The 24,097-nt window shown below is 41.5% G+C and overlaps 1 protein-coding gene across 1 annotated transcript in view; it reads left to right on the top strand.

The window, feature by feature from the left end:
• EDEM2 (ER degradation enhancing alpha-mannosidase like protein 2) overlaps positions 1-24,097 on the top strand; it is a 44,063-nt gene that overhangs the window by 3,719 nt on the left and 16,247 nt on the right. The window contains exons 2-8 of the mRNA XM_024742892.1: positions 10,532-10,743; positions 12,293-12,433; positions 15,338-15,549; positions 15,783-15,893; positions 17,734-17,773; positions 19,767-19,872; positions 22,531-22,656. Of these exons, the coding sequence (XP_024598660.1) occupies positions 15,443-15,549; positions 15,783-15,893; positions 17,734-17,773; positions 19,767-19,872; positions 22,531-22,656 (490 nt within the window). The 5' untranslated portion in view covers positions 10,532-10,743; positions 12,293-12,433; positions 15,338-15,442. The remainder of the gene's footprint in view (positions 1-10,531; positions 10,744-12,292; positions 12,434-15,337; positions 15,550-15,782; positions 15,894-17,733; positions 17,774-19,766; positions 19,873-22,530; positions 22,657-24,097) is intronic.

Raw genomic sequence — 24,097 nt, 5'->3', positions numbered from 1 at the left:
GAGACACTGATAAATGAAAAAAGGAACTGCAGAACGATTTATATAGTAAACGATACATATAGTAAAATTCCATCTATTTTTAGTTTAAATTTTTTACTTCTGTCCAAGTAATCCATATTTAATTCCATTCTTATATTTAAAAAAAACTTTATGTGTGTATCTATGTATTTATATATGCATAGGGAAAATGCCTGGAAGGGTACTGTCAGTAGAGATTACCTCTGGGGAATGGGATTAGATAAAGGGCTGAGGGGGGACTTTAACTTTTTATTTTATACACTGTTTCTTGGAGGGAGAGTAGATGTCGTAGTAGAATTGGGGCAAACCCTAGGCACATACCAGACTCCCAGTCTCTGAGCTGAAAATATGCAAGAGTGTCCATACTTACCTCTCAGTTGTTATAAACCAGCATAGAAATAACAAAGTTTTTTCCAGTTCGTCAAAGTGGTCTAGTTAGAAGGAGAATGGGGGCCTTGTTTTCCTGGACTGGGACTCAGGAAAGCAAAAGGACTTAAATCAGTGCCAATTATATTGTCTTGCCTTTTGTAAAAAAATATTATGAAATAATTCATATTTGAAGAATTAATTCACGCTTGAATTTTATTACAAACATACAAGGCCCCACTACTCGGCATAAGAAATAAAATATTACCAATATAATTGCAGCCCCCTCTGTACTCCTCCCCAACTGCATCTCTCTCCCCCGTGCCCCACCACCAAAGTAACCACTAATCAGAATTTGCTGTTTTTTATATCCTTACATTTCTGTATACTTGCACAATATATGCATATATCCTTAAGTAATATATAGTGGTATTTTGCATAAGTTGAGCTTTATAGAAATAGTATTGAAGTGCTTTTTTTACCTGACATATTAATGATTCATTCATGTTGCCCTGTGTAGGTCCATTAATTTCCACTGCTCTGTAATATGCCATCTTATGACTATATCACAATTTATTTATCCATTTTCCTGTTGTTAGACATTACAGTCTTTTTTCCAGGTTTTTGCTGTTATAAACAGTGCTGATATGAATGTTCTTATAAACATTTTCTTGTGCGTGGGTGGGAGAGTTTTTGTAGGTGCAAACCTGGGAGTAGCATTGCTGAGTCATAGGGTATATGCATACCTTCAATTTTACTGGATATTGCCACACTGATTTACAAAAAGTTTGGGCCAATATATACCCCAGCAGTGCGTGAGAGTTCCCTAGCTCTACTTCCTTGCTAGCCATTGACGTCAGATGGTTGGATGTAAAATGGCACTTTGTTTTGGTTTTACTTTGCTTTATCTGATTCCTGGTGAGTTTGTGCATTTTTGCTTTGCCTTTTTTCTCCCTTGGGGGCTTAAAAGGGTACTTTGGGATGGAGGGTAATAAAGCATATGATTGAACCAATTGAGAGCTGTGAGTCTTTGATCTAAGCAGATAGGGCCTGGGTCACTGGGGTTAAAGTGGATCCACACCAATATGCACAGAGCTAATTACAGAGAGATCTTTCCCACAAAGCTAAGATCTGTCATGGACAGAAGTGGCAGCAGCTACAGCTGTTTGCCAAGCACCCTCCTCACACACCAGTGTCCTGAAAATTAAATAGCAGAGACAACAATTATTATAGGTAACATTTATCGTGTTTAGGAACAGTGTTAAGCTCTTTACACAAATAATCTCACATTCATATGCCAGCCCTACCAGGTGGGTTTCATTAACATCATTTTACTAATAAAGAAACTGAGGCTTTGAGAGGGTAAGTGACTCACCTAAGGTCATATAGCAAAAGCTACAATCTGAACCCACATCTCTCTGATGCCAAAGTTTGTGAATTTAACCACCACATAGTATCTCAAAAATTTGAGGAGATAACTCTCCATCAGTATATTTTTGAACACATACTTCCAACATGCTTGAATATTTATGTTATGCATAATATAAAATGTGCCAAAAATTTATACTAAGTGCTACACCTTTATCGCTTCCTCTGGGGCAGATAGCACCAGGCTCATTGTCTCCATGTGACTGATTGGATAATTAAAGGACAGAAAGTGTAATTAACTTTACCAAGGTCACAGAGTTGAGAAGTTCAGAGCGGAATTGGAACTCAAAGAGGATGGGTGTATGGGGTTGGGTACAGGGAGAACAAAGAGAGTACTGGGGCTGGGGAAGCTGGTAAGTGGGGGCAGCTTAAGGGGTGTCCCCATTCCCTTTCTAAAGCCAGGGGTGAGGGTTGGAGGCAGAGCCTCTGCTGCATCTGGCCTGGGTGGCTGAGGGGCGGAAAATCACTGAGCAGAGTGGGCACAGGGCCAGCTGCTGGGATTTGACTGTGGCCTGAAGAATGAGGGTCCTGTTGAGTAAAGGAAGCAAGTGGTAGCATTTCCCACTGCTGAGCGCACATGTGGGGGGTAGATAAGGGAGACAGGAAGCTGAGCAGGGGCCAGTGCCGGTGCAGCCCCAGTAGGTGAGGAGAGGCCCTGCCAGGGCCGTAGGAGCTAGGCTGAGCTGGGGACTGGCAGAGTGCCCGGCAGGACTTCACAGGACCAGCCCTCTCCCTCCCTGTTAGCTACTGAAGAGAGTCAGTTGAAGCAACCAGGCCCAACTCAGATAACAACAGATAACAGCGGAGTGTGGTCCCTTCAGAGATCACCTACCCCTTAGGATGTGAAATAATAATGATAACATGTATTGAGAGCTTACAATGTGCTAAGCATGGTATTAAGTCAGCAGAGTACTTGTGTTTTATTCTCACTAGTGCCCTATGAAAAGTAGGAAGACATAGCCATTACTCTCGTTTTACAGTTGAGGACACAGAAGCATAGAACAGTTACTTGACCTGCTGGAAGACACCCAACTAGTAAAGACAGATCTCAAATCCAAGTGACTGGTATCCCAAATATGTTTTCTTAACTATCAGGCCATCCTAAAAGAGTAAATGAGATGACTCGTACAAAATGCCAGAACACAGTACGTATTCAGTAGGTGGGAGAGAGAAGAAAGAAACTCCGCTTTGGGGGCAGCAAACAGAACTGACTGTGCCACAGGAAGAATGGAGGGCAGACATTAAGTAGGATTTCCTGAAGGAGAGGCAAAGGAATAGATATGAATCTTCCTCAAGATTTCCCCCTGCAGGAGGGGGAAGGGTGAGCTGTGACAGGGCGAGAGAGAGTCATGGACATATATACACTGAAAAACGTGGGGTAGATAGCTAGTGGGAAGCAGCCGCATGGCACAGGGATATCAGCTCGGTGCTTTGTGACCACCTGGAGGGGTGGGATAGGGAGGGTGGGAGGGAGGGAGACGCAAGAGGGAAGAGATGTGGGAACATATGTATATGTATAACTGATTCACTTTGTTATAAAGCAGAAACTAACACACCATCGTAAAGCAATTATACCCCAATAAAGATGTTAAAAAAAAAAAAGATTTCCCCCTGTACACACTCGCACACCCCAACTTAGGAAACACAAAAAGAAGCCCCTAAAGTAGGATGATTCCAGCTCCTGCCTGCCTAGCAAGTGGTGGGAGCCTGGCATTCCTGGCTTGGTCCCTGCTTATCTTTCCAGCCTTATCTTTCCACATATTCCAGTCTCAGCCAAACCTGCTCCTTCTGGTTTCCTGAACACAGAGCACACAAATGTTATCTTTTCACTTTCTTTATCTTATCTTTAGATAAACAGAAATTCCTAATTTTAAGATGGTCAACTTTATCATCTTTTCTGTTAGTTCATGCTATTTGTTCCTGGTTTGAGAAATCCTTCCCTACTCTGGGATCACGAAGATATTCCCCTATTTATTTTCAAAAGCTTTATACTTTTGTCTTTCACCTTTAGGTGTATGGTGGGAAATAGAGTTCAAGATTAGTTTCCTTCTACCTCAACATAATAAAGGCCATATATGGCAAACCCACAGCAAACATCATTCTCAATGGTGAAAAACTGAAAGCCTTTCCTCTAAGATTAGGAACAAGACAAAGATGTCCACTCTCACCACTATTATTCAACATAGTTTTGGAAGTCCTAGCTGTGGCAATCAGGGAAGAAAAAGAAATAAAAGGAATACAAATTGGAAAAGAAGAAGTAAAACTGTCACTGTTGGCAGATGACATGATACAATACATAGACAATCCTAAAGATGCCACCAGAAAACTACTAGAGCTAATCAATGAATTTGGTAAAGTTGCAGGATACAAAATTAATGCACAGAAATCTCTGGCATTCCTCCTAGAGTAATTGAAATAAAACCAAAAGTAAACAAATGGGACCTAATGAAACTTAAAAGCTTTTGCAGAGCAAAGGAACCCATAAACAAGATGAAAAGTCAACCCTCAGAATGGGAGAAAATATTTGTGAACTAATCAATAGACAAAGGATTAATCTCCAAAATATATAAACAGCTCATGCAGCTCAATATTAAACAAACAACCCAATCCAAAAATGGGCAGAAGATCTAAATAGACATTTCTCCAAAGAAGACATACAGATGGTCGCGAAGCACATGAAAAGCTGTTCAATGTCACTAGTTATTAGAGAAATGCAAATCAAAACTACAATGTGGTATCACCTCACACCAGTTAGATTGTTCATTGCAGCACTATTTAAAATAGCCAGGTCATGGAAGCAACCTAAATGTCCATCAACAGGCAAATGGATAAAGAAGATGTGGTACATATATACAATGGAATATTACTCAGCCATAAAAAGAGACGAAATTGGGTCATTTGTAGAGACGTGGATGGACCTAGAGACTGTCATACAGAGTGAAGTAAGTCAGAAAGAGAAAAACAAATATCGTATATTAACGCATATATGTGGAATCTAGAAGAATGGTACAGACGAACCAGTTTGCAAGGCAGAAATAGAGACGCAGATGTAGAGAACAAATGTTTGGACACCAAGGGGTGAAAGAGGGGTGGTGGTGGTGTTGGGATGAATTGGGAGATTGGGATTGACATATATACACTAATATGTATAAATAGATAACTAATAAGAACCTGCTATATAAAAATAAATAAATTAAATTAAAAAAAAAAAGAAAAGATTAGTTTCCCTTATGTGGACAGCCCATTGTCCCAGCACCACTTCTTGAAAGTCTGCCCTTCCTTACTGATCTGCAGGGACATCTCTGACTTATAGTAAATGTGTTTCTTTTGTTTCAGTGGCCTATTCTTCTCTCCCTGCACCAATGTCACAGTCTCTCAATTAGTATAGACTTATATCTTCATTTCTTGCAGATCAAGTCTTCCCACCTTGTTCTTCAATAGTGTCTTGTTTTTTGTTTTTTGCCACACCACACAGCCTGTGGAATTCTAGATCCCCGATCAGGGATCAAATCTGGGCCCTCGGCAGTGAAAGCAGGAGTCCTAACCACTGGGCCACCAGGGAATTCCCATGTCTTGGCTATTTTCGAGTCTTGAATTTCTATACATAAATTTTAGAATCATTTTGTCAAGTTGTTGGGATTTTAGTTGGTATTGCATTTAATGTGTTAATGGCTTTGGGGAAAATTGACATCTTTACAATATTGAATTGTCCAACGCATGACAGAGTATATCTCTTCATTTATTTCTATTTTTATCTCCTTTGGTGTCTCCCAGAGTTACATGAGTTTCTCTCTAGACATCTTGCCCATCCTTTGTTAGATTTTTTTCCCTAGGTCCTTCATATTTTAAAATGTTATTGACAATGGTAATTACAAGAAATTTCATGTTCTGTTTATTGCTGGTATATAGAGATACTGATAATTTTATTGCATTGATTTTGTATCTAGAAGCCTTAACTATTTTATTTATTTCAGTAATTATTTGTAGATTCTTTCGATTTTCTATATGCATAGTCACATCATTAGTAGATAGTGATAGTTTTATTCCTTCCTTTCGTTTTTATAGTTTCTTTTTCTTAACTTATTGTTCTGGCTCTGATCTCTAGTACAATGTTGAATAGAAATGATAGAAAATATAAGTGAGTATTCTTTTCATTTTCCTGGCTTAAAAAGGAAAGCTTTTATGATGTTTGCTATATTGAAAAAAAAACCAGATACCGTTTATTGGAGTAAGGAAGAATCTTTTTTTCTTTAGGAAGATTATTTTTATTCCCAGTTTGCTGAGTTTTTAACATAAATGTTTTGAGTTTTTTAAATCCTTTATCATCATCTAATGAAATGATCATATGATTTTCCATCTTTAATTTGTTAATGTGGCAAATGCATTGTTTCTAGTGTTAAACTAACCTTGCGCTGTTGAAGACAATTCTTCATGAGGTATTATCCTTGTTATATATATTTTACTCTCCTGCTGTTTTTCTCTAGACTTCTCCATGTCCTCTCCATTCCTTCAAAGCGCTGCTGGGATACCACTTCCTTCTGAAAGCCTTGCAGGATGACCCCAGCTATATTTGACTTCTCACTCTACTCACAAAACCAATGGAACATTGCCTCCCCTGGTAGCTTCATTGTAGCTATATTGTCACCTTCTATCCCCTTGTCTTCTCTCCTGGACTGTAAACCCCTGGAAGGCATCTTTGTGTTCTCTTCTCAGCCTGCTTCCTCCTCCCAGGACCCAGAGCAGAGGTGGTATTGAATGTAACACCAAGGATGAGGCCATGGGCTCTGGGGTGAAGCTGCCTGGGCTCACATCTCAGCTTGGCCACTTGCTAGCTGTGGGATATAGGGCATGCCACCTGGCCTCCCTGAGCCCATCAGTTAAATAGGAAAAATAATAATACCTGTCCCATAGAGTTGTGGTGAGAATGAAATGATATAAGTGAACCACTTAGTACAGATCTGGGCACGTAGTATTTTTGCTACCTTAGTCTATAGCACGTAGAGGACTGGGGTTGGGGAGCATGAGGGGTATCGAGCTTATGAGAGTAGAGTCCTCTAACTTAGCCTGGGAGTCAGAGAAGGCTTCTTGGAAGAGGTGATGCCTAAGGTGGTCCTGCAGGGCAAATGAGGGATGGCAGTGGGGGAAGGGCAGAAGGTGTGGGGAAGAGTTCTTTCAGATAGAGGGAGAAGAAGGTGCAAAAGAATATAATATGAGAGGAGAAAGAATATAACATGCTTTAGAAATTAGTAGTACTTAAGTGTGGCCAAAACGGAATAGGTGGGCAGCAGGGAGGGCAAAGTGATGTGAAGAGGTAAGTAGGAGTCCGATGAAGAGTCTGTCATACTGTACTAAGGAATGGAGACTTTATCTTCAGATAATTCTCACCCCCTTTTTGGCGCACCTAGCACCTATTAGAGTAGGTGTCTTTTACTCCAGGAAGCCTTCCCTGATGTCACGCAAATCTGTGTTGGATATTCCCTCTGTTCTACCGTAGCCCTCTCCCCTCATCACAGCTAACTTCTGTCCATTGTAATTGTCTGTTTAAGCATCATCTCTCCTTCATACCAAAAGCTGTAAGAGGGCAGGGAATGGGTTTTAACGTTTCTGTAACACAAGGCTAGTAGAGTACCTGGCACATGGTAAGTGCTCAATAGATACTTATTGGATGAATGAACAAATAAATAGAACATCTAGGGAAGGAGAGAAAATTGTGACCGGCAAAATGCCTGGCACATAATTGGCCCTTAGAAAATTATTTAATCTTTTATTGTGCATCAGCTTTATCATCTGGAAAATGGGAATAAAAATAGAAACTACCTCAAAGGGGTATCATGGGTCTGTGAATTGCTTAACCTAGGATCTGACATTTAGTGTAAAGGCTAATTCTCAGCATGTTAAACACATAATTCTCATACAAACAGTGAGCATGGGTCAAAATTTCATTTAACTCATTAATAAGGGGGCTAGCAGGATGACAAAGCTAGTTCAAAACAGAATATAAAAACTGGGTTTTTTAAAAATTTAATTTAATTTATTTTTTTATACAGCAGGTTCTTATTAGTTATCTATTGTATACATATTAGTGTATACATGTCTGTCCCAATCTCCCAGTTCATCCCACCACGGCCACCTCCCCCTCCCGAAAACTGGGGATTTTATAGTCACTGAGAAAGAAAAATATTGAAATGATATTGCTAAATTATATTCAAATGGATTAAGGTCCTACAGGGTAATAAAACCATAACCTTAAGGATTATCTTCTCTACTAGACAGAAAAGGAAATCATCCCGTCCTATTACTTAACAGAATTGTGAAATGTCTGGGCCCTAGTCAGTTGTGTAAATAATGTTAAATTGCTCTTCAGAGGCAGATGACTCTTAAGTAGATTTGCTGATCAGTGCTTTATTGTGACATCAAAAGGTCACATAATCATCTTTTTACTTTAGTAACATGTTTTAGATAGTTTTTCTTAACACTGGTAAGTTCAGTTTAGTAGATACTGTTATTATTATAAGACTCTCAATAAATATTTGCTGAAAGGATTTTCCTTCTGTTAGGCTTTTTTCCTTCTCCCCAGCATCAGAGTTGGGACCTACAGAACTGGTAGACTGAGTGAGGGACCCTGCAGGACCCTATGCTCTTCCTTCCTTCAGCCTGGGGTGTTGTAATGCCAATTCTGTCTCATTAAATAGGCAGAAGAAGTATCTGCTTTGGGCATCAGCAAAGCAGGCACATATCTCTCCCCTCCGTAAGAACACGTATATATATTTTTGAAAGAACTGGATATTTCCAAAAAGGCAGTGAAGTAGGCAACATGGAAAAAAATCAGAAATTTTGGGGACCACTATCCATTTATTTTTTTTCAATTTTTCAATTTAGAAAATTGTGGTAAAATACATATAACGTAAAATTTACCATCCTAACCATTTTAAGTGTACAGTTCAATGGCATTAAGTACAGTCACATTGTTGTGCAACGATCACCACCATCCATCTGCAGAACTCCTTTCATCTTGCAAAACTGAAACTCTGTACCTATTAAACAGTAACACATTGCCTTTCCCCCAGCCCCTGGCAACCACCCTCTACTTTCTGTCTCTATGCATTTGACTACTCTAGGTACCTCACATAGATGGTGTCATACAACATTTGTTCTCTTGTGGCTGGCTTATTTCACTTAGCATTATGTCCTCAAGGTTCATCCAAGTTGTACCACGTGTCAGAATTTCCTTCCTGTTTAACACTGAATAATATTCCATTGTATTTATATCACATTTTGTTTATCCAGTTATCCATTGACAGATGCATTGCTTCCATCTTTTGGCTATCACCTCCCTTTATTTTATAGAATAAGATTATTTTTGTTTTGAATTGCATATGAGGGATGGATACCATTTTCAAGGCTTGAGAGCTCAAAGATTATAATCTGGCTCAGGGCCTGGGACTAACCAGACTATGAGACCATCTGTGGGTGGTCATTTCTTGATTTTGTACTTTTGCCTAAATATAACCGGGATGACTAAGTTTCTCTAGGCAGATTTAGCCTAGAGAATGTTTACATGGAATATGGGCATTAAAAACGTGTTCTAGGGCTTCCCTTGTGGCGCAGTGGTTGAGAGTCCGCCTGCTGATGCAGGGGACACGGGTTCGTACCGCGGTCCGGGAAGATCCCACATGCCGCGGAGCAGCTGGGCCCGTGAGCCATGGCCGCTGAGCCTGCGCGTCTGGAGCCTGTGCTCCGCAACGGGAGAGGCCACAACAGTGAGAGGCCCGTGTACTGCAAAACAAACAAACAAACAAACAAAAACGTGTTCTAGGGCTCTGACGTGCTCTAGATTTTGTATATACTGGGGACAGGGGAAATTCGAGCATTTCTACAAAGCAACAGATGGGAAATTTCCCAGGAACAAACTAGCTGTCTCTTGGCAGTCCAAAAGTATGTAGTATGCAAGCTCTGCTCTGGGAGTTGAAAGAATCTGCTTGAACCACATGACCTCCAGATGCTAGAAAAGGAATTTCCAGATACTTCCCTGCTAAAAGTAGCTAAGAGTACTGGGTCAAAGGAGAACTAAAATGCCTGGGCTTCCAGCTTCAGGGAATTGAACCTTTTATTCTGACTTTCCAGCAAAAAGGAAGGGAATGGTGAATGTAGAATCGCATGAAGCTAAAGTTAGAGGATACTGCCGAAGTCAATCCCCACGTTTTAATTCTGTTTTGGACTTTTATTTATACAATTGTCATTAATTTCATCAATGTAGTAGAATATAGACTAGGTCTGAATCTTGGCTCTACAACTTATTCAGTGTGAGACGTTGATTATTACTAAACCTCTCTTCAATTTTTAAAATCTGTGTCTCAATTTTTAAAATCTTTAAAATGGTAATAATAATAGTATTGTCTCAGAGGATCATGGTGAGGACTAACGTCCCAAGAACAGAGCCTGGGACATAGTAACTGCTATATAAATTCTTGCTATTATCTAGACATTTTGGCCTTCTCCTTCTCCTCTTCTTTATTATTAATATTATTCAGTTGGGAAATAATCAAATTTTATTAGGAGTGTCATCCTACAGTTTTATTCTGCTTCTTGATTGTTTCTGGGGGAAAATTTCTGCAGTTAATGTGTATTGAATTCTGCTTCTTGATTTTTTGCAATAACTCTATGAATCTGTTAACATTTTCGTTGTATTGAAAGGTAGTCTCATTCTCTCATTTTCCAGATTTGGAAACTGAATCCCCAAAAGGGAAAGTGACTTGCCCAAGATCACACAGAGACAATGACTAAACCAGTAATAGAACAAAAGACTTCTGACCACGAGTCCACGGCTTGCTCCACTCGACACAGAGTTCAAGAATACTGACCTGGGGTATTAATACACTCTGCCCATCCTCGAAACACACACAGGAAAACTTGAACACTCTGTGATTCCAGGTATTCTCCAAAAGATGTCTTTCCTTTCTATCAAAATTTCAGGCAGTTCAAGGGAAAGTTCTGTGGCTTGACTTGTAATCTTCGTTGTATACCCAGCACTGTGCTTCAAGTTCTTGAGGGCAGAAATCATTGCCTATAACAGCTGGGATTATTAGGGACAGATGCTCAATAAATGGAACTAATTAACATACCCCCACTTTTAAAAAAAGAGGAATAGGACGCAGGGAAGAGAATATTTATTAAGAAATTAACACGTTCTAGTCACTGTGCTAGAATTTTCACCACTATCCCATTTAATTCCCAGACATCCTTTGTAGCATTTTCAATTTCCAGATTTTGAATCAGGAAATTAAGGTTACTCTGAGTCTTCATGAGTAAATATTCAAGATTGACATTTCTCTGATGGACCACAACCTTTTAGAATCTAATATGATAATCACAGAGTGAGAGGTAAAGCCAAGAAGGAAGAGACCTAATACATTCCAAAAGGTAAAAAAAAAAAAAAAGAGTTTTTTTTCATGAAAAACCATGAAATCAACCATATAAATTGTGAAAATATAAGTCATGATTGTATTTGCTCTGTGACAGTGTGGAAATGCACATTTTTATCAAGCTAGAAAAAGAAAACAAAAAAATTATGAGTATTTCAATCTTGCTCATCAAAAGAGACCCATCATTACCAAATCCAGGCAACCTGGCCCCACTCTCCCTGCAAACATTTAATCCACATGAGAGTTTTGAATGGAGACAAGAAGGTAAGTGACAGGACTTATGTAGAGAAGGACACTTAGGCCTGGCTGAGTTTCATAGCATGGAAGGGCCCAGACCCGAAAAATGCTTAGGACCTATTATGCTAGGCTAAAAAAAATGGCCCCATAAAGACAATTAGGTCCTAGTTCCTGGAATCTTTAAGTGTACCCTGTTTGGAAAAAGGGTCTTTGCCGATGTGATCAAGTTAAGGCTCTTGAGATGGGAGATTATCCTGTATTATCTAGGTAGGGCCCAAATGCAGTCACAAGTGTCCTTAGAGAGGCAGAGGGAGATATGATACTAATCCACAGAGGAGGAGGTGATGTGAACATGGAAGCAAAGATTGGAGTGACACGGCCACAGGCCAAGGAATGTCAGTAACATTCTCTTTTCCCTGGGAAGCTGGAGAGGCAAGGAGCAGATTCTTCCCTAGAGGTTCCGGGCCTGCCAATATCTTGATTTTGGCCCAGTGAAACTAATTTCAGACTTCTGGCCTGCAGAACTGTGAGAGAATACATTTCTATTGCTTTAAAACACCAAGTTTGTGGTGATTATAATTTGTTAGCATAGTCGCAGAAAACTAACACCATGCCCCTGTGTTGTTATCCAAGTCTCAATTTACTGTCATCTCCTTTCCCTTCCATCTGGCACTTCCAAGAAGAGTTTCCAAAAGCATCCTAATATCTTTTGTTTGTCTCTTCTGAAAGGCACTGTGACAAGCACTTTATATGCAGTAGCTCACTGAACCCTCATAATCCTATTAGGTGAATATAATACTAATATTATTCCTATTTTACAGATGAGTAAAATGAGGCTCAGAAGAAAAGCTGGTGGGGCCACACTCCTAAAAGGTGATGGAGCTAGTATTCCAACTCAGGTCTGCTCAAATCTAAAGCCCACACTTTTAACTTCTGTACTGTACTACCTCAAGATCTCTGGGGTAAGTCAAGATTTTAATTCTCGTATCTACTGGCGAAATTTCAGGATATATATATCTGAGGGATATTTTCAAGGACTTTGGACCAAAGGAGACCAAACATGCCTTCATTGCAGCTCAAGGAACTGAGCTGCCATTTTTTAGCAAAGAGCAGAGGATGGCCAATCCTAGCATCACAGAAAGCTCAGGTTAAAAGGACCTCAGAGATCCGTTTGTTCAAATTCCTCATTTTACATATGAAGAAGCTGGGCTCACAGAAGGGGAGGGCCCTGCCTAGGGTCACATATAGAGGCTTTAAGTGATAAAGTTGGGATTGAAGTCCTGGTCGCACTTCAAATCTAGGGTTGATTCTACTGCACATCACACTGCCCAAAGTCATGTGTGTTGCTATGGTCCAAAGGGCTGACAAAACTCTGGGAACTTGCAAGAAGGAAAATGGAAAAATGGGTCACAACCTTCTCAAAGCTATAGTGTCCCAGGTCTTCATTCTCACATGGGGTAACCTACAGGGCTGCAGCCCTGAGGTGCAGGGCTGAGATGGTCCAGGGGATTGGGAGTGGGTAGATTCTGCATTGGGACGGAGACTGAAGAGACCATGATGATGTGACCATGTCCCAAATGGGAGGAAAGGAATGTCAAGATTTCATGAATTCCTAGAACTGAAGGGATTTCTGAAAATCTTGAGAGTAGCAGCTTTGGAAGTAAGTTGTCTCTTACATGATTAGCAAGGGACTCGTTTGGGAAACTCAATAAAATTCTAATTATGATAAAGGCTGAACATTCTTCATCCATCTTTAAGTACATCCACTAATAAATATTGAGGCCCCACTGGTCTCTGCCTTCATGCTTAATAAGGTGGTTTTAAAAAAAGATAATATATTTAAAGTACCCATACAGTCTTAGTACACAAGTCCTTTAAAATGCTGTTGCTAAGTGGGACACGAACCTGTGTCCCCTGCATCGGCAGGCAGACTCTCAACCACTGCGCCACCAGGGAAGCCCGGAAGAATTAATATTTTTATATGGCCATACTACCCCAGGCAATCTATAGATTCAGTGCAATCCCTATCAATCTACCAATGGCATTTTTCACAGAACGAGAGCAAATAATCTTAAAAATTGTATGGAAACATGAAAGACCCTGGATAACCAAAACTATCTTGAGAAAGAAGAACAGAGCTGGAGGAATCATTTGCTCTGACTTCAGATAATACTACAAAGACAGTAATCAAAATAGTATGCTACTGCCATAAAAACAGAGACATAGATCCATGGAACAGAATAGAGAGCCCAGAATAAACCCACACACTTATGGTCAATTAATCTATGACAAAGGAGGCAAGAATATACAATGGAGAAAAGGCAGTTTCTTTAGTAAGTGGTGCTGGGAAAACTGGACACTTACATGTGAAAGAATGAAATTAGAACATTCTCTAACACCACATACAAAATTAAACTCAAAATGGATTAAAAACATAAATGTAAGACCTGAAACCATAACACTCCTAGAATAAATCATAGGCAGAACATTCTTTGACATAAATCACAGCAATATTTTTTTGGATCAGTCTCCTATAGCAAAGGAAATAAAACCAAAAATAAACAAATAGGACTTAATCAAACTTAAAAGCTTTTGCATAGCAAAGGAAACCATCGAGAAAACAAAAAGACAACCTACTGAATGGAAGAAAATATTTGCCAATGATATGACCAATAAGCAGTTAATATCCAAAATATATAAACAGCTCATACAACTCAATATCAAAAAAAAAAAAAAACCCCGTTAAAAAATGGGCAGAAGATCTGAATAGACATTTCTCCAAAGAGGACATGCAGATTGCCAACAGGCACGTGGAAAGATGCTCAACAATGCTAATCATCAGGGAAATACAAATGAAAACCACAGTGAGATATCACCTCACACCTGAAGGAATGGCTATCATCAAAAAGACCACAAATAACAAATGTTGGCAAGGATGTGGAAAAAAAGGAACCTCTGTAACCTGTTGGTAGGAATGTAAATTGGTACAGCCACTGTGAAAACAGTATGGAGGTTTCTCAAAAAAAACAAAAATAGAACTACCAAATGACCCAGCAATTCCACTTCTGGGTATATATCTGAAAAAAACAAAAACACTAATTCAAAAAGATACACACACCCCAATGTTCATAGTAGTATTATTTGCACTTGCCAAGTTATGGAAGCAAGCTAAGTGTCCATCACAGATGACTGGATAAAGAAGATGTGGTATATGTATTCAATGGAATACTACTCGGTCATAAAAAAGAATGAAACTTTTGCCATTTGCAACAACTTCGATGGACTTGGAGGGCATTATGCTAAGTCAAATAAGTCAGACAAAGAAGGAGAAATACTGTATGATATCACTTATATGTGGTATCTAAAAAAACCAATAAACTAGTGACTATAAGAAAAAAGAAACAGACTCAGATATAGAGAACAAACTAGTGATTACCAGTGGGGAGAGGGAAGGGGGAAGGGGCAACATAAGTGTAGGGGATTAAGAGGTACAAACTATTACGTATCAAATAAGCTACAAGGATATATTGTATAGCACAGGGAATATAGCCAATATTTTATAATAACTATAAATGGAGTTATAAACTTTATAGATTGTGAATCACTATACTGTACACCTGTAACTTATATAATATTGCACATCAACTATACTTAAATAAAATATTTAAATTTAAGAAATATTTTTAAAATGATGTTGCTAAAACATTAATTAATAATAGTAGCTGTACTAGCCACTGTCTTTTAAGACACGTAGATCTCCGCTTCAGAGACTACATGTTCCAAGATGCTCTTTGCTTGGGTTCCACCGCCCATTGTATTCTGGGCCTTGTAGTCCGGAAGTGAATGGATGATTCATCGGCCCGCAGGCGCAGTGCTCCTAATTCCCGGAAGAACCAGCAGAGGGTCGCAGGATGTGCGAGTGGCTGCGGCTGCTGCTGCAGCGGCGGCGGCGCTGACAGGGCACGTGCTCTATGCCTTTCCGGCTGCTCGTCCCGTTTGGCCTCCTGTGTGCGCTGCTACCCCTGCACCATGGTGCGCCCGGCCCGGATGGCACCGCGCCCGACCCCGCCCACTACAGGTGATGGGGGTCAGGCTCCCCGCCCTTCCATAGTTGGGGAATGGGAATCCCAGACCTAGTCCCTTCCCCATTTCCTCCATCCCAGACCCCCCACCCTGACCTGCTGGGACCCCGCCACTGGGCTCCTCGCAGAAATCAGGTGGTGATTACCATTTTCCGCCCTAATTCTTGTTCTTTCCTCTGCCTGGTTTCGTTTGGTGGCCCTCTGACTTATTTCTCGTACCCCGCACCAGGGCGCGAGTCAAGGCCATGTTCTACCACGCCTACGACAGCTACCTGGAGAATGCCTTTCCCTACGACGAGCTGCGACCTCTCACCTGTGACGGGCACGACACTTGGGGCAGGTAGTGCGAGCGGAGGAGCAAGGGGGCGGCCTGGGTCTGACAGTCCGGTCCTGGGCGGGCGGGTATGCTGGAGCTGGTGGCTTCATGATCTCACCGGTTCCAGAAAAACCTCGTAACTAGCGTGGGGTCGCGTTCCCCCTAATTCAGGCCAGCACCACCAGGATCCACCCAGCCTCCTGGAAAGTTGGATTCCCATAGTGGAAAAAGGCTGGGTTAGCCTGGTGGTCTGGACCTCCGGGCTCTGGCCACAGCAGTGACAGACACCAGCTGTTAGGACTTGGGCAAATCTCTGGAGGCTTAGGATATGTGGAAGGGCTTCAAAAAGTCAGAAGACCCAATCCCTTCATGTTATAAGTGGGCAAACAGGCCTAGGAGGGGATGTAACTCTCCTAAACATGAAATTTCAGAGCCTTTGCTGTTAGTGTAACTGAAACCCACTTCCCCCATTACCCTCACATCCCTGACTGCTTCTTGAGATCTCAGCTCAAACTGTCACCTTAGCATCAGTTCCCCTAAATACCCACCCGGACAGGTCACTCTCACAAACCTCCCTTTTTATTTTCTTCGTAGCACTTCTCACTCTTATACTGTTATTTTCACTTATGTGTTAGTTTGTCTTTCTCACTTCCACTGGAAGAAAAATCTGTGAGAGATGGAATTCTCTGTCTTGTTCCTTGCTGAGTAAGTGAAGAATCATTGCATTTAGCTGAAGCCAACCTTGATTAAACACTGTGCTAAGTATTTTACTTGTGTCATCTCATTTAATTAACACCCCTAGGAGTTAATTGCTCTTATCTCTGTTTTACAAATGAATATGCTAGGGACTGGAGAAATTAAGCTCAACACAAATTGTGCCGGTTTTCGTTTTTTAGTTGAAAAAAGTAATACAAGTAAATGGCAAATTCAAGCAGTCCAAATATCATAAAATAAATATCTCCCATACCCTAGAACTCCAACCACTGTTAACCTTCTTGTGTATCCTTCCAGAAATATTTTTGGTTTATACCATCATATAGGTATGTATATGTGTATCTTTTAATATAACCTTTTAAAGGTGTAACTTATATAAAATGCACCCATTTTAAGTGTGTAGTGACCACCATCACAGGATAGAGAACATTTCTGTCACACTGGAAAGTTCCCTGGTGGCCTTTTATAGTTAATCCCTCCACCACCACTGGCCCAAAAAACCGCTAATCTGCTTTCTGTCTGTATTGTTTCTTTTTGAAAAATGCAGTTAGAATACGACACACGACACTGCCTATTCTGTACCTTGTCTTTTTCATTTAACTATATAATTTGAATGTCTTCCCCTTAGCCCATAGAACTCTTGATAGCAATCTTTTTGACCACCTCATAGTTTCGCATTGTTTGAATGTATTACAGTTTGGTTAATCACTTTTCAACTGGTATACATTTGGGTTATTTCTAGCTTTTTGCTGTTCTAAAAACAATATTGCCATGAGCATTCTCAAGGCTACAGTTCTGTGCACTGCGAGATAAATTCTTAGATGTGGAAAGCCTGCGCTCTGAGCTACAATCTTATACTGCCTCCCTATGGTGGAGAAGAATGCCAGAGAATATAGGCAATGTGTTTAACTACAGTCGAGCTATTTGCATAAGATGTTATACATCAGCCCACCTCCCAGGTACGTTAAATGGGTCAGAGGTTCCCGGTGATTTTCACGATGGCTTCTCTGTTGTGATTTCAGGTGGGACTGGCAGAGGCATCGCTGTGCTTCACTTATTAGTTTTTGGGGTCTCTGATCTGGGGCAGCCTTAATAACTGGTGTTTGTTTGATTTTCTTACTAAGCAGCTGGGGTTTTTGTCCTTTTACAGTTTTTCTCTGACTCTTATTGATGCTCTGGACACCTTGTTGGTAAGTGTCTCATCTATTCCTTTTCCTCTCCAACATTGCATGACCAATATCCTTCTTCTTTTGGTAACTTGACTGTGGGTGAAAAAATGAATTCTTCACCTGGGCTTTTTATTTTCATCTTTCATTTTGATCTTTAATTTGGGGGCAGTGGAAAGCCAGTGGAATTTTTTCAAGAAGAGGGTAGGAAATGAGATTCCTGTTTTGAGAAGATCACTGGCTACAATGTGGAGAAAGATTCATGTCATCATTTAACAAACATTTTATGAGTAATTGCTTCATGCACTGTGCTCAGCCCTCTGGGGGAGTGCAGGAATGAGTGAGGCTCCTGCCTATGCAAAGATTCTCCTAATGTGGAAAGAAACAGATGCTCTAAGAGTTGTGGGGATAAACTTGCTGGAGTCTTTTAAAGGAGGAAGAGGTTAATTTCAGCTGGAGGAATCAAAGGATTCCTAGAGAAGGTGACATTTAGATAATCGAAGATAGGTTGGATTTGGAAATGGGAAGACACAGGGTGAGATTTCTGGTAGAGGGAACAGCATGTCTGAGGGCAGAAAATCAGGGAATAGTGGGTACTGAAGTCGACAGAAGAACAGTGAGAGACATGGTTAGAAGGATAGATTAGGTCTAAATCATAGAGGGCTTTGAATGCTGAGATAGTCAGGATTGTTTCAGCTGCAAGTGATCAAACTGATTTAGACAGGAAGGAAATTTACTGAGTCAGATAACTAAAAAGTCCAGGTAAAGACTGACCTCAAACCCAGCTGGTTCCAGACATTTAAATAACGTCATTAGAAATCTCTTTCTCCATCTCTTATTTCTACTTTCCTTGCTGGGTGTATTCTCAGGCTCTCCTTAAGCTGGCAGGGTAGCCAATGGTAACTCCAGACTCACATCCCACTCATTTAGTAACCTGTGTGTGGAGAGAATTAGTCCTTTTCCATTAATTCCGTGGACTGAGTCTCACTGATCTGGCTTGGGTTACACATCTATCCCTGAATCAATCAGTTGGCCAAGGGATATAGTACGTTGGCTGGTCCAGGTGAAGTGCCCATTCTTGCAGCTGAAGGGATGGAGTCAGCTTCTTCAAATTACAGGAGTGACTGTGGAAGAAGGGTGATTCCTCAAGGGAAAATTGGAACACTGATATCAGAATAAAAGGCATCGGGATTGCATTTGACTGATGGTTTAAACAAAAGGGTTTAATTTTCTCAAGTATAAGAAAATCTGAATGAAGGTAATTTCTAGCATTGGATCAGCTGCTCAACTGTGCCATCAGAGACCCCATGCTTTTTGTATCCTGCCATTCTACCATCATTAGTATACTGACTTTCATTCTCATGCTTAGTACCTCATGGCCTAAGATGGCTGCCAGCTCCAGAAATCAAGTCTGCTTTCAAAGCAGAACGAAAAAGAGTAGAAGCCATGCCAACTGTGTCTTGTCCCTTTCTATTAGGGAAACAGGAGCTTTCTGAGAAGTGCCCCTAGTAGACTTTACAAAGCTCAGAATTGACTGGGTAACACAATCACCCAGTAGCAAATGAGACTGCGAAAGCAAATATGTGGATTTCTAGTCTCTATGGCTGGGAGCTACAAGGGTAAAGAAGATTGAGAATCAATGTTGGGCCAACCAACCTGCAGTATTTTCCATAAGGATGAATGTGACAAGGTTAAAAACAATAAATATCCACTGTAAATGTCAAGCAAAGATTTCCTCATGTGGTCTACAGTCTTTATATTGGTTTCATTTAAATGAGTACATAAAAATTCTTAAATTGGTACCAAAGAATTTACTTTACCAGTCTCTTGATACTGGGTCTGTGTGATTTCCAGCTCCCAGTGTTTTCTCCTGTTACCAGCAGTCCTAGAACAGAAACTGTAGGTCTGAAGTTGAATAAGTGGGATTCACACCAGCATAGGATCCTAGACTCTGAATCTAGCATCTTCAGTGCCCACAAGCCTGAGAGCCTCACTGTCAGGTCTCTCTTTCCTTCAGATTTTGGGGAATGTCTCAGAATTCCAAAGAGTGGTTGAAGTGCTCCAGGACAACGTGGACTTTGATATTGATGTGAACGCCTCTGTGTTTGAAACCAACATCCGAGGTGAGGGCTGCCTTCTAGGGCCCTTGGAAGAAAGGAGAATGTGGAATTTTGGCTTCTGTGTAAACCAAGAGGTGATAAACAGGATCTTAAGCGCCAGCCTTGCCAGGGCACTTGGCTCAAGCCAGATTGACAGAGTCTTCCCTCCTGTAGGGTTGGGTAGGGAGGTCTCGGGATCCCTCATCAGTTTCAGACATGAAAGTGAGCAGGGGACAGAGAAAAGACTGAAAAGAAATATGCCAGGATTACTCACATATTTAACATATATTTGGTACCAGGCTTTCAGCCAAGAGCAAGAAAGATGTAATCCTTGCCTTCTTGTAGCTTATTGCCTATTGAAAGTTTGTTAGAACTTTCTGCATTGTTGATGGAAATGTTTTATATCTGTGTTGTCCAGTCCAGTAGCCACTAGCTACATGTGGCTATTGAACATTTGAAAGGTGGCTACTGCAACTGAAGAACTGAATTTTAAATTTCATTTAATTTTAATGGATTTAAATTTAAATAGCGACATGTGGTTACTAATTACTGTATTACATAGTGCAAGGCTAGGGTATTAGTTTCCAAACGTGGCTGCCCATCAGAAGCATTTGGGACATTCTAAAAAGTTCAGCTGTGTAGACTCCACTCTAAATCTAATGAATTGGGATCTCTGGGTTGGGTCCTACAGTCAGTATTTTTAGCAGGTTCCCAATGAATCTTTTTTTTTTTTTTTTAATGAATCATTCATTTTATTGAGGTAAATTTACATATACTGAAATGCACAGATCTACACATTTCAATGAATTTTGACCCAGTGATTCTTTTTTTTTAAATTAATTAACTAACTATTATTTTTGGCTGCGTTGGGTCTTCGTTGTTGCGGGTGGGCTTTTTCTAGTCGTGGCGAGTGGGGACTACTCTTCGTTGCAGTGCATGGGCTTCTCATTGCAGTGGCTTCTCTTTGTTGCAGAGCATGGGCTCTGTGCACATGGGCTTCAGTAATTGTGACTCGCAGGCTTAGCTGCTCCGCAGCATGTGGGATCTTCCTGTACCAGGGTTCGAACCCGTATCCCCTGCATTGGTAGACGGGTTCTTAACCACTGAGCTACCGGGGAAGTCCTGGTGTATCACGTTGATTGATTTGCATATATTGAAGAATCGTTGCATTCCTGGAATAAACCCCACTTGATCATGGTGTATGATCGTTTTAATGTACTGTTATATTCTGTTTGCTAGTATTTTGTTGAGGATTTTTTATCTATGTTCATCAGTGATATTGGCCTGTAGTTTTCATTCTTTGTGACATCTTTGTCTGGTTTTGGTATCAGGGTGATGGTGGCCTTGTAGAATGAGTTGGAGAGTGTTCCTCCCTCTGCTATATTTTGGAAGAGTTTGAGAAGGATAGGCGTTAGCTCTTCTCTAAATGTCCCTATTTATTTTTTAATGAACACTTATTGCCTAGGTTTTACCTGTGGGATTCTTTGAGGCCCGGGTTGAATGTGGGTTTTTCCAGATATATTTTTTGTTTACTCTTGCCATGTGGCTGGAGGCATTATCTGCTAAAACCACCTTAGGCTAAAGATTTGAGGTTTTCTAGACAACACAGTTAGTGTGAATTCAGTCTGTAAAACTTAGTGAGTACCAGTTGTGGTTATTAATTCTTAGGAGAGATTTTTTTTCTTCACTTTACTTGGCATTGAGATTTGAGGTATACAGTTTTCCTTACTGTATGCTAGGGGAGGTGTGTAGGGTTTATTTTTAATTCATCTTTACAAAGGGTATATAATTCTTTCAGATCCCAACTTCATGGAGGGATCTTCTATCAGACTTCCCACTCTGGGTAGGTCCTGCCTTTGTCTCTTATTCCTGGTCTGCCAGGAGGAGGGGAAAACTGAAGCTCAAGGTCACCAGTTTTTTCAGTGGGAGGGCCATTCAGGATATCTGTTTAGCCATATTTCCAGATAATCTTTGTGTCTTTTTATAAGTCCTAAATATTATGTAATAAATTGAAATAGATAAATGAATAAAATGAAGGTAATAAGTATCCTACCTTGGTGTTGGGGTGATGGGGAGACAGTGACCAAGTGCAATGAGCATGGACTTGGGAGTCAGACAGACCTGGCCCTACCACCTACTAGATGGATGACCCTGGGCAAGTCAGTTTACCTCTCTGAACCACAGTATCTCCGTCTGAAGAGGGCACAGTAGTACCTAGTGCTTGGTATACAGTAGGGACTGCAAAAAAATGATAACCTTTTTTTTTTTTTTTTTTTTTTTTTTGTGGTACGCGGGCCTCTCACTGTTGTGGCCTCTCCCGTTGCGGAGCACAGGCTCCAGACGTGCTGGCTCAGCGGCCATGGCTCATGGGCCCAGATGCTGCACGGCATGTGGGATCTTCCCGGACCGGGGCACGAACCCATGTCCCCTGCATCAGCAGGCTGACTCTCAACCACTGCGCCACCAGGGAAGCCCGATAACCATTATTTTTGTGACCCACCAAGAGAAAAAAAAACTTCATGAACTTAACACTGTACCAGTGTGGGGGGTTAAGGACTCTTCTTTTGCTACATGGCTCCAGCCCCTTCCCAGTGAGCCACTGAACAGAGCATTAAGTTTAATTTGTACAAGGGAAAGACTGGTCCTTAGGATTCTGACACTTGCTTTTTGTACCATCTGTAGTAGTAGGAGGACTTCTGTCTGCTCACCTGCTATCAAAGAGGGCTGGGGTAGAAGTGGAGGCTGGATGGCCCTGCTCGGGACCTCTCCTGAGGATGGCTGAGGAGGCAGCCCGGAAACTCCTCCCAGGTAAGACCCACATGGAGATGGGGCAGAGATGAAGTCCAGTAGGTCCTGCTGCTCTTGCTGGAGAAGAGAGTGGCTGTGCAGAATTATTTGCTCGTGTTGCTCACCCAAACACTTGGTATTTCTACCTCTTGGCGCCCACCATGGAAAACAGGAGAGTCCTTGGCATTTTGACGGCTAGGCTAGGATGGATGAGCTGACCTCATTAATGTTTGCGAGGAGCGCTGAAGGCCAGCCTGGTGGCTGGAAGGCTCTTGCCCTTATTTGAGTGAGTGCTTTTGCCCCCTCCCAGGCCCACACGCCACTGGAATGAAAGGGTTCCAGAGAAGAGCCTTGGTCTGAGCGTTCGGAACCTCTGGTTCTAGACTCGGCTCTGACAACCAATAGCTTGACCAAGCCGCTCTTCCTCTCCTTGGTTCAATTTCCCCATCTATCAAATGGGAGTCATAATTCCTGCCTCCCTCTGGGGAGACGTAAAATGAGGTCAGAGAGGAGAAAGTTCTTGGAGAACCTCAAACACCACTGAGACATGAGAGGGACTTGTTTTGTAGCTGAGCCATGTCCAGGGCTGCAGGCCAAGCTGCAGTGTTTGTCCAGAGGGGCAGTAGCTGGGCTCGGCAGCATCAGCGGGACGCTGTGTTCTCTTCAGGGCGTGGTGGAGGCTCTGAGAGCTGTTCACACCCAAACACGTTACACTGCTTTCCACCAACCTCTTGGCCGTCTCACTTCTCCCCTTCACCCAGGACTTGCCTCTCATCCTTGGGGAAGAGCTGAGGAGAGTGAGCGAACTGGGTTCAGGTCTCACTCACGGCCTGAATGTCTCCTTACAAACGTCATGTCCTGTGTGACTCATCCCTGGAGGGAAACTGTCTGGTTGCTCCCTTCTTTTTTTTGTATTGAGAAATATACATATTGAAAAGTGCATTCATGCTGAGAAACAGGATTTTGTCACCTCCCCACCCCCTTTTTAATACTGCCTGACTTCTCTGAACTATCCCTTTGGGCCCTTCTTGCTTGTGACTTGAATCCTCCTTGCTTACCACTCATGTCTGCCAGATAGCAAGTTTCTCTTCTTACAGTAAAGTTGCTGGACCTTGTGGTTCTTGGAAGTTTTGACAGCTTTTTTCACAGTTTGGTGACGCACAGGCTGCTTTGGGGTTGTTTGACCTTTCAGCCTGGAGAGGAAATCTCTGCCTCTGACTTGCTGTCTTAGTTCCTTGCCTTGAATTGGAAGGCACTGGGGTGAGGTGGACAGGGCACTGGGCCCATTGCGGGGGGAAGGGGAGGAGTGGGCACGTGATAGTCATTCCCATCCCAGCTCCGTTTGGCTCTCTCTGTGATCTCTGAGTCACTTCTTTACAAGCCTGACCTTTCCTACCTGTGAATTGAGGGTTGGACCACATTGGCAGTTTTGTGGTTTATATCCTTTTTAAAGAAAATAACG

The sequence above is a fragment of the Neophocaena asiaeorientalis genome, unplaced genomic scaffold (genome assembly GCF_003031525.2).
Source record: "Neophocaena asiaeorientalis asiaeorientalis breed wild unplaced genomic scaffold, Neophocaena_asiaeorientalis_V1.1 scaffold82, whole genome shotgun sequence".
Lineage (NCBI taxonomy): Eukaryota > Metazoa > Chordata > Mammalia > Artiodactyla > Phocoenidae > Neophocaena > Neophocaena asiaeorientalis.
This window is presented reverse-complemented; position numbering and strand designations above follow the sequence as displayed.